This window comes from Lichtheimia ornata (genome assembly GCF_029851405.1).
Source record: "Lichtheimia ornata isolate CBS 291.66 chromosome Unknown scaffold00074, whole genome shotgun sequence".
In the NCBI taxonomy this organism is placed as follows: Eukaryota; Fungi; Mucoromycota; class Mucoromycetes; order Mucorales; family Lichtheimiaceae; genus Lichtheimia; species Lichtheimia ornata.
Window position 1 is genome coordinate 65,396 of NW_026695394.1, and position 14,453 is coordinate 79,848.

The 14,453-nt window shown below is 44.2% G+C and overlaps 6 protein-coding genes across 6 annotated transcripts; 2 read left to right on the top strand and 4 right to left on the bottom strand.

Annotated features, from left to right (window-relative positions):
* Positions 1-965: 965 nt before the first annotated feature.
* Positions 966-2,752, bottom strand: O0I10_010681 (phosphoribosylaminoimidazole carboxylase, ATPase subunit; the record flags this gene model as incomplete). Its single annotated transcript, XM_058490660.1, has 3 exons — positions 966-983; positions 1,058-1,225; positions 1,289-2,752. The coding sequence occupies 3 exons, from the start codon at positions 2,750-2,752 to the stop codon at positions 966-968; spliced, it is 1,650 nt and encodes a 549-aa protein (XP_058338558.1).
* Positions 2,753-4,588: 1,836 nt separating this feature from the next.
* On the top strand, positions 4,589-6,081 carry O0I10_010682 (uncharacterized protein; the record flags this gene model as incomplete). The annotated part of the gene is made up of 8 exons (XM_058490661.1): positions 4,589-4,903; positions 5,000-5,072; positions 5,144-5,182; positions 5,244-5,299; positions 5,373-5,511; positions 5,577-5,732; positions 5,807-5,932; positions 5,999-6,081. The coding sequence occupies 8 exons, from the start codon at positions 4,589-4,591 to the stop codon at positions 6,079-6,081; spliced, it is 987 nt and encodes a 328-aa protein (XP_058338559.1).
* Positions 6,082-6,092: 11 nt separating this feature from the next.
* Positions 6,093-6,646, bottom strand: O0I10_010683 (uncharacterized protein; the record flags this gene model as incomplete). The annotated part of the gene is made up of 3 exons (XM_058490662.1): positions 6,093-6,401; positions 6,459-6,549; positions 6,606-6,646. 3 exons carry the CDS (start codon positions 6,644-6,646, stop codon positions 6,093-6,095), a joined length of 441 nt encoding a protein of 146 aa, XP_058338560.1.
* A 154-nt stretch (positions 6,647-6,800) lies between these two features.
* Positions 6,801-7,307, bottom strand: O0I10_010684 (uncharacterized protein; the record flags this gene model as incomplete). The annotated part of the gene is made up of 1 exon (XM_058490663.1): positions 6,801-7,307. The coding sequence occupies one exon, from the start codon at positions 7,305-7,307 to the stop codon at positions 6,801-6,803; it is 507 nt and encodes a 168-aa protein (XP_058338561.1).
* A 2,558-nt stretch (positions 7,308-9,865) lies between these two features.
* Positions 9,866-11,063, top strand: O0I10_010685 (uncharacterized protein; the record flags this gene model as incomplete). The annotated part of the gene is made up of 3 exons (XM_058490664.1): positions 9,866-9,983; positions 10,043-10,379; positions 10,460-11,063. 3 exons carry the CDS (start codon positions 9,866-9,868, stop codon positions 11,061-11,063), a joined length of 1,059 nt encoding a protein of 352 aa, XP_058338562.1.
* A 580-nt stretch (positions 11,064-11,643) lies between these two features.
* Positions 11,644-14,218, bottom strand: O0I10_010686 (uncharacterized protein; the record flags this gene model as incomplete). The annotated part of the gene is made up of 8 exons (XM_058490665.1): positions 11,644-11,879; positions 11,944-12,444; positions 12,508-12,614; positions 12,689-12,806; positions 12,880-13,011; positions 13,064-13,559; positions 13,618-13,926; positions 13,988-14,218. The coding sequence occupies 8 exons, from the start codon at positions 14,216-14,218 to the stop codon at positions 11,644-11,646; spliced, it is 2,130 nt and encodes a 709-aa protein (XP_058338563.1).
* Between the last annotated feature and the right edge of the window lie 235 nt (positions 14,219-14,453).

The following is a 14,453-nucleotide window of genomic DNA, read 5'->3' on the forward strand; positions in this document are numbered from 1 at the left end:
TCACACACACATAACACACATACACAGCCTACCAGTGGTACCAGTGAACAGCTGGTTTGAAATGAAACCAATATCATTATCTCATTTGCCATGTGCAACACACAAAGCAATACGATTCCCACAACCAAGGTTACCCATCATCACACAAAACGCACGCACGCCCTTGTCCCCCAACGTCTCTACCTCTTTAGAGTGTCTCTTTTTGTTATTACTGTTGCTCAATTAACCCACCCCCCAGCGGCACAATACCATAAGCTCTATTGTGCATGAAATTAGAAACAAAGAAGATTTAGTGGAAAATCACACGATTATAGGAGCTTGTACATGCATACAAGTAGCTATGCGTATGGCTGTATTCGTGATCTGCTATCTGTGTTGCATTATAAATCTAGGATATCTGTATCATTGGGGGGAAAAGAAGCGAGGAGCATACCCCCAAATTCTATGCTCAATGTGGAAATGCAAACGATCATGACGCCGAAAAGCAAGGCGACACCGCGTAAAATATTATATCATCTGGTGATTATTACTTGGCTTGCCGTTTGCAGCTTGGTGACAATTACTTTTCCAAGAAGTTGACCGATAACCCAATCTCTCACACAGCATGATGATAGGTTCATCTTCATTGCTGAACAATGGATGTTGCTTCAATTAGAAAAAGAACGTGCTTATGCTTTCGTTGTGGAGTAGTACGTGTGGGGGGGGAGGAGGGGAGGAGGAGCAGCAGCAGCAGCAGAGGAGTTGATCGGAGCAAAGACCGAGACCGCGGCGTTTATGTTTACAAGAAGTATCCACATCAATATCGTATGACATGGGGCGATACAATTGATCAACGCTACACTAATAAGGATAAGGAGAGAAGTATTGAAAGGATATACATAAAAAATCTTGATTTTGTTGGCTTTTTGTTTTTTCTAAACCTTCTCTATATACACATGCAAATGATTGGGTCGTCCAAATGAGTCTTAGTATTCTTCCCAGCCCTAGCATAAAAGGAAAAACCGAGCAGGATTGTCAGTTCTCAGATGCCAAAAGGTTTGGGATTGGCGTTACATACCACAGCATTGAGACGATCAACCTTGCCTAGAACTTCGCCTTCCATTTTCTTCATATAGGCATCCATCTTTTGGAGAACACCAGGAATGAAAGCACCAAGCATACGAATAGCAAGGAGGGCGGCATTGGTGCTGTTGTTGATTGCCACTGTTGCAACAGGTACACCACGCTGTATAACCATGTGATTAATCATCTATTGTGTACCCAATTGATTGGTTTATCAAATACGTACTGGCATTTGCACAATGCTGTGCAACGAATCAACACCATCAAGCGAGCTTCCCTTGACAGGAACACCAATAACTGGAAGAGGCGTCATGGCAGCAACCATACCAGGCAAGTGAGCGGCACCACCAGCACCTGCAATGATAGCTTTGAGACCACGTTCAGCTGCAGAGCGGGCGTATTCAAACATGCGATCAGGAGTGCGATGTGCTGAAACAATAGTAAGCTCAAAGGGGATATCAAAGTCCTTGAGAATCTTGGCGCCCACTTTCATGACAGGCAAATCTGAATCGGAACCCATGATGATACCCACCAAAGGACGAAGGGACAAGTTGCGCTCCACATCAGGCTCAATGGCTTTAAGAATAGGCTTGAGACGATCTTGGACTTGCATCATGGATTCACCAACAACAGTAATGTGACCCATCTTACGACCTGCACGGCATTCCTTTTTGCCATACAAATGAATCGTAGCACCATCCACCAACAAAGCTTCCTGGCAAGGACGATAGCATTCTTCCATACTGGTAGATTCACCAAGCAAATTGACCATGATGGATGCTGGCACCTTCATTTCAGTAGAACCAAGAGGCATATCAAGGATAGCACGCATATGATTTTCAAATTGGGATGTCTCACATGCTTCAATCGTGTAATGGCCCGAGTTGTGAGGACGTGGTGCAATCTCGTTGAGTAAAATAGAACCATTCTCCATCAAAAACATCTCGACACCGAAAATGCCTGCACCAGGGAAGGACTTGATAGCATCAGCGGCAATGGCTTGAGCCTTGGCAAGGGCAGCACCATCAGCTTGAGCAGGAGCAATGACCAAATGACAAATGCTGTTCTTGTGAATGGTCTCGACAACAGGATAAGTACGCACTTCGCCATTAGCACGACGCACCACCATCACAGCCAATTCCTTGACAAAAGGAGCCCACTTTTCTGCATACAAGGGCAAGTTCTTCAAGGCCTCCATAGCGGCAGGAATGTCATCAGCAGAGCGCACCACGTAGTTGCCCTTGCCATCATAAGCCATGGTCTTTGATTTCAACATGAAGGGATATCCAAATTGCTTGCCAGCAGCAGCAACAGCATCGGCATCAGGGGTCTCCATATACTCGGCCACAGGAATACCATGTGCTTGCAAATGTTGCTTTTGAGCATACTTGTCTTGGATCGTTTGAACCGTCTTTGCAGAAGGATGCACCTTGACTTTGCCTTCCTTTTCAATCTCGGCAAGGACTTGAGCGTCCACGTGCTCAATTTCAACTGTCAACACGTCCACCTTGCTGGCAAGCTCACGAATCTTGACGGGATCCTTGAATGCTCCATGAATGTGCTCTTGCGTCGCCTCGATTTGCTTGGCAGGGGAATTGACAGGGCTGTCAAGAATGGTCACCGAGAGATTCAAGCGAGAAGCAGCTTCCACCATCATGCGACCCAATTGGCCACCTATTGATTCCCGCATTAGTTGTACTGTTGACAAGGCCCGTAATGTCGTTTATTCATATTTGCCTCCTAGAATGCCGACTTTTTGTGTATTCATGGCGAATGCTGCTGCAAGAGAAGTTGTATGTAACGTGTGGACACAAAGAAGGTAGATCGCTGTGGCTTGTAAAAGATCGATTGCATTGAACAAAGATCTCTTGCCACACCCCGCCCAGCCCCACGCACCCCGCAGGAAATTAATTTGGAACCAGAAGCCACAACAACCATAGCATCATTATGACCAAGGTTGAGAAAACATGGATTGTATTACATCAAGCAATAAACAAAAGTATGCATACACTATAACATTGATCTCTTTTAAATGATCCTTGCCCTTGCCAATACATTGGATATACAGTGTCCACCATCTTCTTCTTGTCTGGTGGTGTGGACACCTAACGATGTGTGGAAGCCATAATCCACGCCTTTGGTTCTTCGCCAACTAGTGGAATCCTGCAATAATTGTACCAACTTCACCACAAGAAATTTCAGTCAATGGTTGACACGAATGCTTGTTTGATATGATCTTGCAGGCTATTGTCCACGTGATCAATGGCAGGACGATCGCGTTTGTGCTTGTTGTTCGACATCCAGCACAGGGCCTGGACCTTGAACAAGGGCCACCTTGTCGACGGCTATTACTCCCAACATTTGGTCTCTCGATTGTTTGTGGTCAATTTCTTGATGGGCGTCGAACGATGGATGGTTGGTTTTGTTTGATATTGATGTTTATGGGGGATGATAGCTGCATCCTGCTGCTCGAGAAGACCAAGTACTTCTTCCTTCGTATCACACAGAAGGCTTTTTGACAATGCGAAATGTTGAATTGCCAGTCGAGGTTTAGAGTAACTGGGTATTTTGTTGCCTGATACCCTTACGGCGTGGCCTTTTTCATCCGCATTTACATAATTAATGTGACAACAAGGAGAAACCGTTATATCATATCACCGCCATGAGGGCTATGTACATCTTGCTAATGCACCAACCAATGTAGACCATGCCATCCAATCCAGATTTGTATATGAATCGAGGTTAAACAGCTACATCAAAAGGAGGGTTATTATTACGAGTGCTTCATCATCAAGTGAGATGATTAGGTTTTACCTTATCAAGAGGCCAAAGATCATCACCAATATTGGTACATGGATCACAAAAAGATTTATCCACTATGGTGCTCGCATTAACTTGTTGGGTTTTGAACATGACAGCAATCAAAGAGTGATATGAAGGAAGAAAAAAGAGATGTACGAGGCGACAACACCCTTCTGTTTATATCTGCATGGTTGGCGTGGGTATTTCTTTGATCAAAGAAAAAAGGAGGAAAGGGTGATAAATGTTGTTGGGAATGTGGGGCCTCTACCCTTGGTGTGCTCAATTATCCTTGCATAAATCAGGATTCGAGATAGCAATGGCAAGGTGATCTGCTATCACAAATCACTAGCTGTGCTCATATCTACATACCTATTGTGATTAATACTCCAGGGTGGTATATAGGTATTCGAGTAATAAGCAGCAATGATGGAATGTTAGAGACCTTAGTAATGCTGGCAACATGCTGATGTGTCACGTGGGCTCAAAAAAGCAAATTGTATTAAACATGCAAAGCAAAGGACAAGAGTACGTTTATTGAGGTTGTGTCTTGTAAAATGAACATGGTTGGGTTTGTTATGCAAAGGATATCAGGTAGATGGCAGAGCGATATAAGGACCCTCGTTGTTAGCCGTAGTAGTATGTTGATTTGCCAAGCATTTTGTTACTTGCAGCACAAAAGGGGAAGGCGGCGGGTGTAACAATAGACGTTTGTTCCTTTTCCTCAATGTATCAAGATAGCCGTTACAACTATGAACTACCCTCCATATACAAAGCTGGTCCCGTAGAAGAACGCGAGTCTTTTGATATACAACCTTCAGCGACACAAAACCAAGGCTTAATCGACCACGACCTTCAAGGATACCCGTCGCCTCCTTCCTCCGCCGACAACCCATCCAATGTCAACGATCGTCATTTGGCATGGCTCCTTCTCATGACCCCGCTTGCAATGCTCATTTTCACAGTCATTCCTGCCGTGGCATCGTTTCCCTATGTTGATACCATGACAACCGGCGACGCTATCTTTCGACTGATCGATCCAGTGAGTTCTATTGGGCATATACACACACACGCAGCGCTTTATTGTGGTCACTGATCATGGACGCATTGGGTGGCGCGCTCTCACTCTGTGTAACAGGTCATTACATTGCCATTGAACCTCTTCATCATGTTTTATGCAATACCCTTACGAGATTGGAGTTCTAGGCATGGTAAGATTTGCTAAAAGGTACAAGATGGTTTATGATTTACTCATTCATTAGATGTGGATGAATGGCTATAGCACGAGAACGAACACTGGTGTGGATATTATGGGCTGTGGGTAGGTGCCAAGATACCAGATGATGTATCACATGACGCTAAACAACAGCATTTGTATGTAGGTGCTGGTATCTATGTACAAGGACATGGCGTGCATTTATCAGCTGCAATGTTCAAGGTAAAAGGTGGTGGGGATAGTAAATGGATCATTCAATCGGCTCACACTGGTATGTATGAATACGTACTGCTAGCATCCTGTACAAGATTTTATCAACTCGCACCCTGCTTTGATGGCAGCCAACCCTGATGTGGCGGACGAACTCCAAGCTATTTATTCGTACATGCGAAACTTTTGGGAACACATCATTGCCCATTACATGTATGCATTTGGTATGTACACTGCCACCATCACCATCACTTGGAGGTATTCTTTATTGACTTTGATTATTACATAGGTGCGGTGTGGATGTCATGGGTGCAAATCTTTGCATTCAGGAACCAGCTACATGGGCCTCTTAAAACCGGTGATCAAATTGTATTTGCAATTGCTGCATTGATTTATGGACTTTTGGTTGCTGGTGTGGCTATTGATTTCCCTTATGGCACTTATGGTACGCGGGTTGGGTTGTTACTCATTGTCATTGCTTGCCGTCATTGTTCTCACACTATGCACCCCCCCCCTTAGTTGGATTACCCTACACAATCCTTTTGGGTATTGTTTGTACCCTTCTCCTCACACTCAATCCACAAGGACTTTCCAAAGGTGGCATCCTTACAATGGGCCGTCGTATGGTGTTGCAGTATTATTTAGGTAAAACAATGTGGGAATACAAAGGGATCATTGTCATGGAAACGAGTCGTCTAACAACTTTTTTAGGCGCTTCTGTGGTGGGATTGATTGTGATCATTGGATGGGTTGGCAAATATGGATTCAATAACCGGACAGCAGCTGGTATCTGATACATACAACTTTATGCCGTCGTGCGTTCCCCGAGAATATCCATCTTATAGACTGTAATACGACCATAAAAATCGGTGCTTTCTTCAAACACAATCTTGAGACGCTGTACGGGAGTGCTTGGATCCAATGCAAATGTTTGTGTCGAATTGATGTCTTCAGGATAAAAGCTACCGAGATCCACGCAATAATCATTGGGATTATCGGCAAGACTACCAAGTGCACGGCATGTCTTGCCAACAAAGCCACCTTGGAACATAAATAGGATCGTGTGAATGGATGCTGTGCCTCCAAAGTCGCAAAGAATGTGTTGTGGAAGCCCCTATTACGTATCTTGAGTGGACTGCTACACCGACAACGTTGCTATCGTATAAAGTACCTGCTCAGAGTTCCAACACGTCTCTTCGCTGCCGTCAGTCAAGAACTGCTTGCCAAACGATGTCGTGTCGCGATTCAACACGGAGCTAACTCTACTCCCATGTCAGCCCTCTTTTTACAATTGAGACGAATAAAGGGATGAGCATACTTGATTCGAGTATCAGGTGTAATAAGACTGGTGGGAGCCATTTAAAAGCGTATCGGATATGAGAAAGAGAGAGAGCAAAAGATAAAAAGTTCAACAGCGACAGCACTAAAATGAATGATTTTGACATTTTTGTTTATTCGAGGAATAGGAAGGGACTATTTACAAATCGACATGAGGGATGTCATACAGGCATGATTACATGCGACGACCCTGTGCAATATCTTCACCATGGGCCACCTTGTTGGGGTCATTCATCAATTTACCACCGAGCTTTTCAATGTTGCCTTTGATACGTTCACCAGCAGAGGGAGCACGCTCAGCTTGTTGTGGTTGACCAATGTTTTGGTAGCTATCGGCAGTCGAAGGTTGATTCCATCCGGCTTGACGTTGTTGTGGTTGACCAGCAGCAGACGTTTGAGTTTGATCATATCCTGTTTGGCTTTGAGGTTGAGCAACACCAGTAGCACCAGCCGTATTACCAGCACTATATTGACCACCCGACGATTGTTGTGTGGTGGTGGGGTTGTTTGCAAATCCACTGGTGTTGTTGTTATCGTTGAAGCTTGATTGATTCAATGGCTCATTTTGGCTACCAGTGTATTCGGATTGATAGGTTTGGTCGTGCATGGTACGATCGATATCAGCACCGCTGTAATTGCCTTGTCCAGTGCCAGTAGAAGAGTATTGTTGATTGTACGACATGGTGATGAGAATAAAGATATCGTTTACTGCTTCTGCGTCAGGCCCTTTTTATAAGCCTCGATCGTCGATTTGATCAAACGTCATTATGAGATTTTATGATCGACAGACCCTTGTTGAATTGACCAAAGCGTTCATGCTTGCTCATACTTGGTTTTGATTGAATCAGATTCGAGCGGAATGCTATCATGGTTACGTCAAATCATAAAATTAGTAGCCATGTTAATGCAAAAAGATCTGGGTTGCCAATCAACCAATACAATGGCGACTTTATCTTCCCAAACAGTATACGCGTCCCAAGACTCGACTTTAGGATACATTACGTATAGCTGACATGCCCCATACAATGTACCCATATCACTTGAGAGCTGACGTTTGCCACATGTTGGTAAATCCAGCGCAACGATGATAGGTAAAGAAAAAGTGGGTGAATTTGGGGCTACACATTCGTAACAAACCCCTTTAAACAACAGTGATTTGATTGCCATGCAACAGCTTGGTTGCCAAGCAACTGCTTGTTGCCACTTGGCAACCTGAGACATACCGTAACAAAGCGAATAAAATAGTCCCAGTGAGCGTCGATAATACGTAGTCATGCTGATATTATTGATCATCCAAGCCTAAGATAAAACAGCTATGGGTCTCTAATTGCGTACAAGATATTGCATGAAGCTGTACTAAATTGCATCTTCTTTAACGTCCCATCTTAAGGTCAACTTTGGCGATGTAGAACCCTTATTGATGAAGGCTGTTGCCAGGATACCTAACAAGGCCACCTATTGGAGGCCGGCCCACAAATCCAACAAGGTCTTTATAGCTGGGCACAGATGCCACATATTAAAACTTTGTCAATGCAATTACTCTCACCATCTGCAACAGGTTGTTGAACAACAAACATGACCCAGAGCCAATTGGTTAAGAATGCTTACGAGGCGCATTGTTTGTGTTTGCTGGTACCTGAGTGACGCACGGACGCTGGTTGTGGTAAGCGTAAAGAGAACGGGGAGATACGGTCGAAAAAGGAAATCTCTCTCATAGCACAACCAGCAAAGCGGCTGAGGTTATTACCCCCAACAAGAATCTCATTTTACATGATCCCGAACTGCTCGAGACCTTTGTTGTCCCATTGCTGATGATGCATGTAAATGCAATGATAGCCTGGTTTGGATATAGGCCATTAGCCAATAGAAGGAGTGTATGGAAATGACATGTTGCCTGATGTAGCATTGCTAGGGATCTAGAATGTTTCAAGGAACACGAGGCACAGCACACATAGTAATTCCCATTTTTCTTCCATTGATGTGACAGAAAAAAAAAAGTGGTGTGCAAAAAGAAAGGATCCAGGCTGTGTCTAATTAACATGCCCAACTTTTACCACATAGGTGGTATATCCGCGCGTGCGTGTATGTGTGCCAAGCCAAGCCTCTGGGGAGCGTCAGAGATGTAGTTGTGTGTGTGTGTGTGTGCTTTGCCAAACAAGAGTGTAGGCCGTTGGTGTGCGGTCGTGTCACATTGCTGATGACGCGTTTCAAAAAACATGTTGCACGGCACCACTTGATCTCAAACAAGCACACACAGGCAAAGGGGAAATGGAGGTGATGATGAGTGGGAGTCAAGTAGCAGTGTTGGTTTTTTTTCCGGGTGAGAGGAAAAAGGGATGTTTGTCACACCTTGTGAGAGCGAACCAACACATGTGTCCAATGACCCTCTTGTTGGGAGGGTAAGTGAGTAAGTGAATGAGAGCAACAATCACAGAGCGTCAGCGACAACGACGATGATCATGGATTGTTATCAATCAGGGGATTGTTAACGTTTGTGATGTCGTATGCCAAAACTAATTAACTTGGTATTACCCGTTTGCTCTTTGACGGCTATGACGATCGTTCCTATTTTCACCAAATCACCGCCATCATCAGCCAAAAGGGTTACAAGGTATGTGAATATATATGTGTGTGATGTGTAAACGATATACAAGTGGTAGTCCAAGTGACATGTGGCAACGAGAAAAACATGGTAGATATGTGCTATGGTGTAGCAGCCCTGCATCTGCACATGCAACAAAGTTTCAGGTGGAGCCTGAAAAAAAACGTTTAATTGAAGGGATACTGCACACCTGCTTTATCCCCCCTTACCCCTTGTCATCTTGAATACAAGATGGATTTGGGAGGGCCAAGATAACAATAAAACACAATGAATGTGGATGGGTGATGATGCTTACTACCTTTGTAAAGAATGTGCTTTGCTGTGTGGATAATGACCAGAATAAAGAAAGCACCGAGCGATTCCTAAATGGGGTTGTAAACCTGTTTGACCGCAATCAGGGTGGTAATAAAGTGTGGAACCGTTACTGCCACCGACAACAAATAACACACAGGCTGGTTATTTTGTGTCTCCTTCCTATCTTTTCTCATCTTTTTTCTCTTTTCAACGCTCTTTTCATCCTTTTGTACTGTATCCAACAGCCAGCATCTCGTCGAATAAAGTACAATCACCGATAAAGACGCCACAATAACAACAACAACAACGATTTATCTACGACACACGACGATCTACATATAAAGATGGGTTGCTGCCAATCTGCTGAACGTGTTGAGGAAAAACAACGAAACGATGAGATCGAAGCGCAAATCAAGCGTGACCGAGCCAACATGAAGATGGAAATCAAAATGTTACTGCTAGGTAAATACGATGACTATCGCCACCTTACACCCTACGCATCGCTCACACAATGAAAAAAGGGGCTGGTGAATCCGGCAAATCGACCATTTTGAAACAAATGAAGCTCATCCATGATGGTGGCTATACACCTGAAGAGCGAGAAAGCTTTAAAGAAGTGATTTTCAGTAATACCATCCAATCGATGCGTGTGACAATGGAAGCAATGCAAGATCTTGGCATTGTTTTCCGTAATCAAGAAAACGAAGTGCATCGCCGATTGGTATTGGAGGCTCCACCCCAAGTCGATTATTTGAGCCATGAGCTTGTGGAAGCGATTGCAACCTTGTGGGACGACCCGGCTGTAAAGGATTGTGTTGACCGAGCCAATGAATTCCAACTGAATGACTCGGCACGGTAGTAAGTATCACAAACACACGTAATGTGCACGAACACAATCTCCCGTTTGGAATAAGGCTCACTGATACTGCTCTCCATAGCTATTTCGATTCTATTCTACGTATCGGCCAACCACACTATATCCCTAGCGACCAGGATGTATTGCGATCACGCGTCAAATCAACGGGTATCACCGAAACGACATTTGTGATTGGCGACTTGACCTATCGCATGGTAGACGTGGGTGGTCAACGATCAGAACGCAAAAAGTGGATCCATTGTTTTGAAAACGTTACGACGTTACTTTTCCTTGTCGCTATTTCTGAATACGATCAAGTGTTATTTGAAGATGCATCTGTCAATCGCTTACAAGAATCTTTGACCTTGTTTGATTCAATCTGCAACTCCCGGTGGTTTATCAAAACATCCATCATTCTTTTCCTCAACAAGATTGATCTCTTTGCAGAGAAATTGCCACGAAGCCCACTCTCAAAGTACTTTGATGATTACAAGGGCGGCGATCGTTATGATGCTGCATGTCAATATCTCCTCCAGAAATTCGTTGCACTCAACACTCGTGCCGACACTAAACAAATCTACACCCATTTTACGTGCGCTACAGAGACAAAACAAATCAAATTCGTCATGAACGCCGTCAACAATATCATTATGCACGAGAATCTGGCAAAGGAAGGTCTTTTATAAACGACTCCAACAACAAAATGAGAGGATTCAAGTAGCCAAATACACACCAACACCAACACACATTTAGCACCATCCGCACAAACAATACCCCTCGATTCCTATCCAATCCATTTTGTCGTAGCGAAAGCAACTTGACGGATACATTATCGTTCCCTACAAGCACACACACACACATACGCAATCACTTTATCGCGTCCACACGCCCCGCATTTTAATATTTGTTATACTAGGATTATTCCCCCACACCTCTTTTCTCTCTACCAGTGTCTTTTTTTTATCATCATCTTGTCGTGGTCCGTCGCTTGTATGCAATGCATTATTCTTTCTCTCTCTCTCTCTCCTATCCCCCTCTCTCCATGAGCGCACGCTCTCTCACGCACTCTTATTCATGCCCATACTTCTTTACATGTGTACAAAAAGTTTACTAAATGATGATTCGGGATTTGCTATATAGTTAACTTTTTTGAGGGTTAGCAGAGAAAATGGGGGATGATGACGATCTTCACCATGTATGGCAATGGGCGGCTTTACAAAAAAGAATGACGAGTGATTGGGGTTATGAAATGTGTGTATCTTTATATCATTTGTCATGTCGATCATGGGTGCCTTGTTGAATCAACTTTGCCGGGTGATCCATCATAAAGGTCTTTGAGCGAATAATGGGAGGAACGTTACGACGACCAATGACGCTATTCACTAGATGATGTGCTTTGGATTTGATGCTGTTGTTGTTGTTGCTGCCTTCATCTCCTGTTGTGGTCCGTGGTATATTCTTGTGTCTCGCTTGTTCAACAATGTGGACGGATGAGTCGCTGTCTATTTCCCATTCTTTACTGCATTAGGCGATTTTGTCATCCATTCACACCTTTTATACTACTACCTTCGGCTGGTGACGAAGACAAGGTTGTTGCTTTGGTATCCTCAAGTAAAATTGGACGTTGTTGTTGTGAATGCATCAAAAGTGGTGAGGGTCCACGACTGCTGCTAGGCGACGCGGTGCCACTGCTGCCGTTGTTGTTATGGTTACTGCTACTACTAGCAAGCGTAGGTCCACCACTACTTCTTCGACGAGTCAAATTTTTCCAATCCCTCAACAAGCTTGAACGTGATGATATGGGCACAGGCGGCGGTGGTAAATCAGGTGTAATGGGACGATTATCAACGAGTGCAGAACGTAGGCTACGCATACTGCCACGTGAGATACGTTGCGCTCCAGCGGATTTTGGTCGTTCGGTGCGTTTCACCTCCTCTTCAAATCTAGGTCGGGTTTCTGAAAATTGATGTGCCATGGTGCTATGTGCCTTGAGAGCTCCTTCTCTCGCCCGAAGATTGGGTAAAGTAAAGCTGTCGGATTTCAATGCCGCATTCTCCGCGTTGATCACTACATGACCACGTGGTACATTAGACCCAACCAGTCAGCTAGTTTAATATCTCTTTTACTTACTTTTCAAAAGGAGAAATGCACGTAATTCATCTTCATCACGGATAACGGAGGGGCTGGAAAGCATAGGGGTGAAATCCATTACATTCTTTTTCGTTGCTACTTGGACCCTAGATATGCCTTATTATGAGTAAAGAAGTGATGATGATGATGATGATGACCCCCACCCTCTTGTATCATTTACCTCCATGCATTTTTCCCTTCAGGATGAATAACAATATACACATGCAAAAACTGAGATCGTATCACGTCTGGGTCGAACTTTGCCGTTTTTCCTTCCACAAACACAATGCAAACAATATCTACATACAACTGCCTGCATTAGCGTCTTTGTACATACATGCATATTTATACGCCCCACATCATACTACATACCATTGCCGATGTATCGCTTACGATGAACTTGTTGCTTGTCATTTTCCCTCAAAGGCATCAACGGAGCCACATGAAACATGATCTCGCAGTCGCGCCATGATGATGCAAACGACGTTTCACCCGATTCTCCTGCTATGTGTCTTTCATAAGTCTCATTTTTGCCTATACCTTTATGTAACCTTACATTTTGTATCCAGTCCAGCTGAATATCCTTTATAGCCACAGAGTTCAACGGGTTTGCCCATGATGTGGAGAAATCGTTCCAGCGATTCAGATAGTTGCGAATTGCCGAACCACTCTTCTTCGGTTGTTTGCCCATCATGCACTGAAAGCACACCAAACTTGTAGCATCGAGGGATCTCGTTTTCATCAAATCTCAATAAATCCTTTTCCAATCCTGATAGAATGGTAGCTTGGGCTGACATTTCACGAAAATCACGCATGTCCAATGTTGAATGTACGGATTTGACGGCAGCACGCATGGTACGTGTACTTGGAGAAGTAGGATGTTGATGTTGTGTTGAAATGATGGCGGATGAGATACTGCGCAAAGGTCGACGTCGCCCCTTGGGATCCGTAATAAGCGTAGCATGATCCAATAGATGACCTTGTCCATGTACCTCCAGATCAGTCTCCGTTTCCCTGGCAACGTTCTCGCCAACAATACTATAGAGTGTGGCCTATGGTAACCATGTCAACAACTTTTTATCGTATCATCGTTATTGGAAATGTACCTACCTTTTTCTCCCTGTAGATGACTCTATGATTGTATCCACTGTTGCTGGTACGTTCTCTCACAATCGATATGATGATATCTTGATCCATGCCCACAAGTGTAATATACGGCTTGCCCACAAAGTATTGTCGGAACCAATAAGCTCGATTATCCAATTGATCAGGCCACATGGACGCATAATCAGCGACAGCGCGATTGGGTAGGATCTTTGGTCGTTCGATATGAAATTCATCACGATGCGATTGAATGTATGAAGGTGTTGCTGCAATATGAGATTTACATTCGTCACATATCTCCTGGATGTGCTTGACCTAACGTTGACGTTGAGTTAGAGCAAGGGCCAATGATGGGACACTTTTATATATGCTTTACCACTTGTTTGACTTGATCAGGTGATGAAGATACGCTTTGTTTCAACGACTTGATTCGATCCTTGAGACGAGACACGACACTGGCGGGCGCGTCCAAAGCATTGACGAGAATTGCAACACTGTCAAGAGCTACTTGTACATTACGGTCGTCGTTGTCAGGATCGTCAAAGGTTGCACAGTGTTCGTACACCCAGTCGCAACATTCCTCAACCGTTGGTGGAGGTGCGGCCATGAATGAGTGAAAGATGCGTCGTTGCCAATCGACTGCCAGGCAAGAAAAGAAAAGGGGGTAGCAGCAAACATATAAGGGGGTGAGAAAGGAAAGTATCCATTTTATACCTCGCTTGCTTATTTGGGCGCTCACCTTATTCTCCCCCTCCCCCTTCCCGTGACCCCAGTGTAGGTGAGATGTTTATTAACATGTGTCAAATAAGAAATGATTCCCTTGCTTGCTCTCTCTCTCTCTC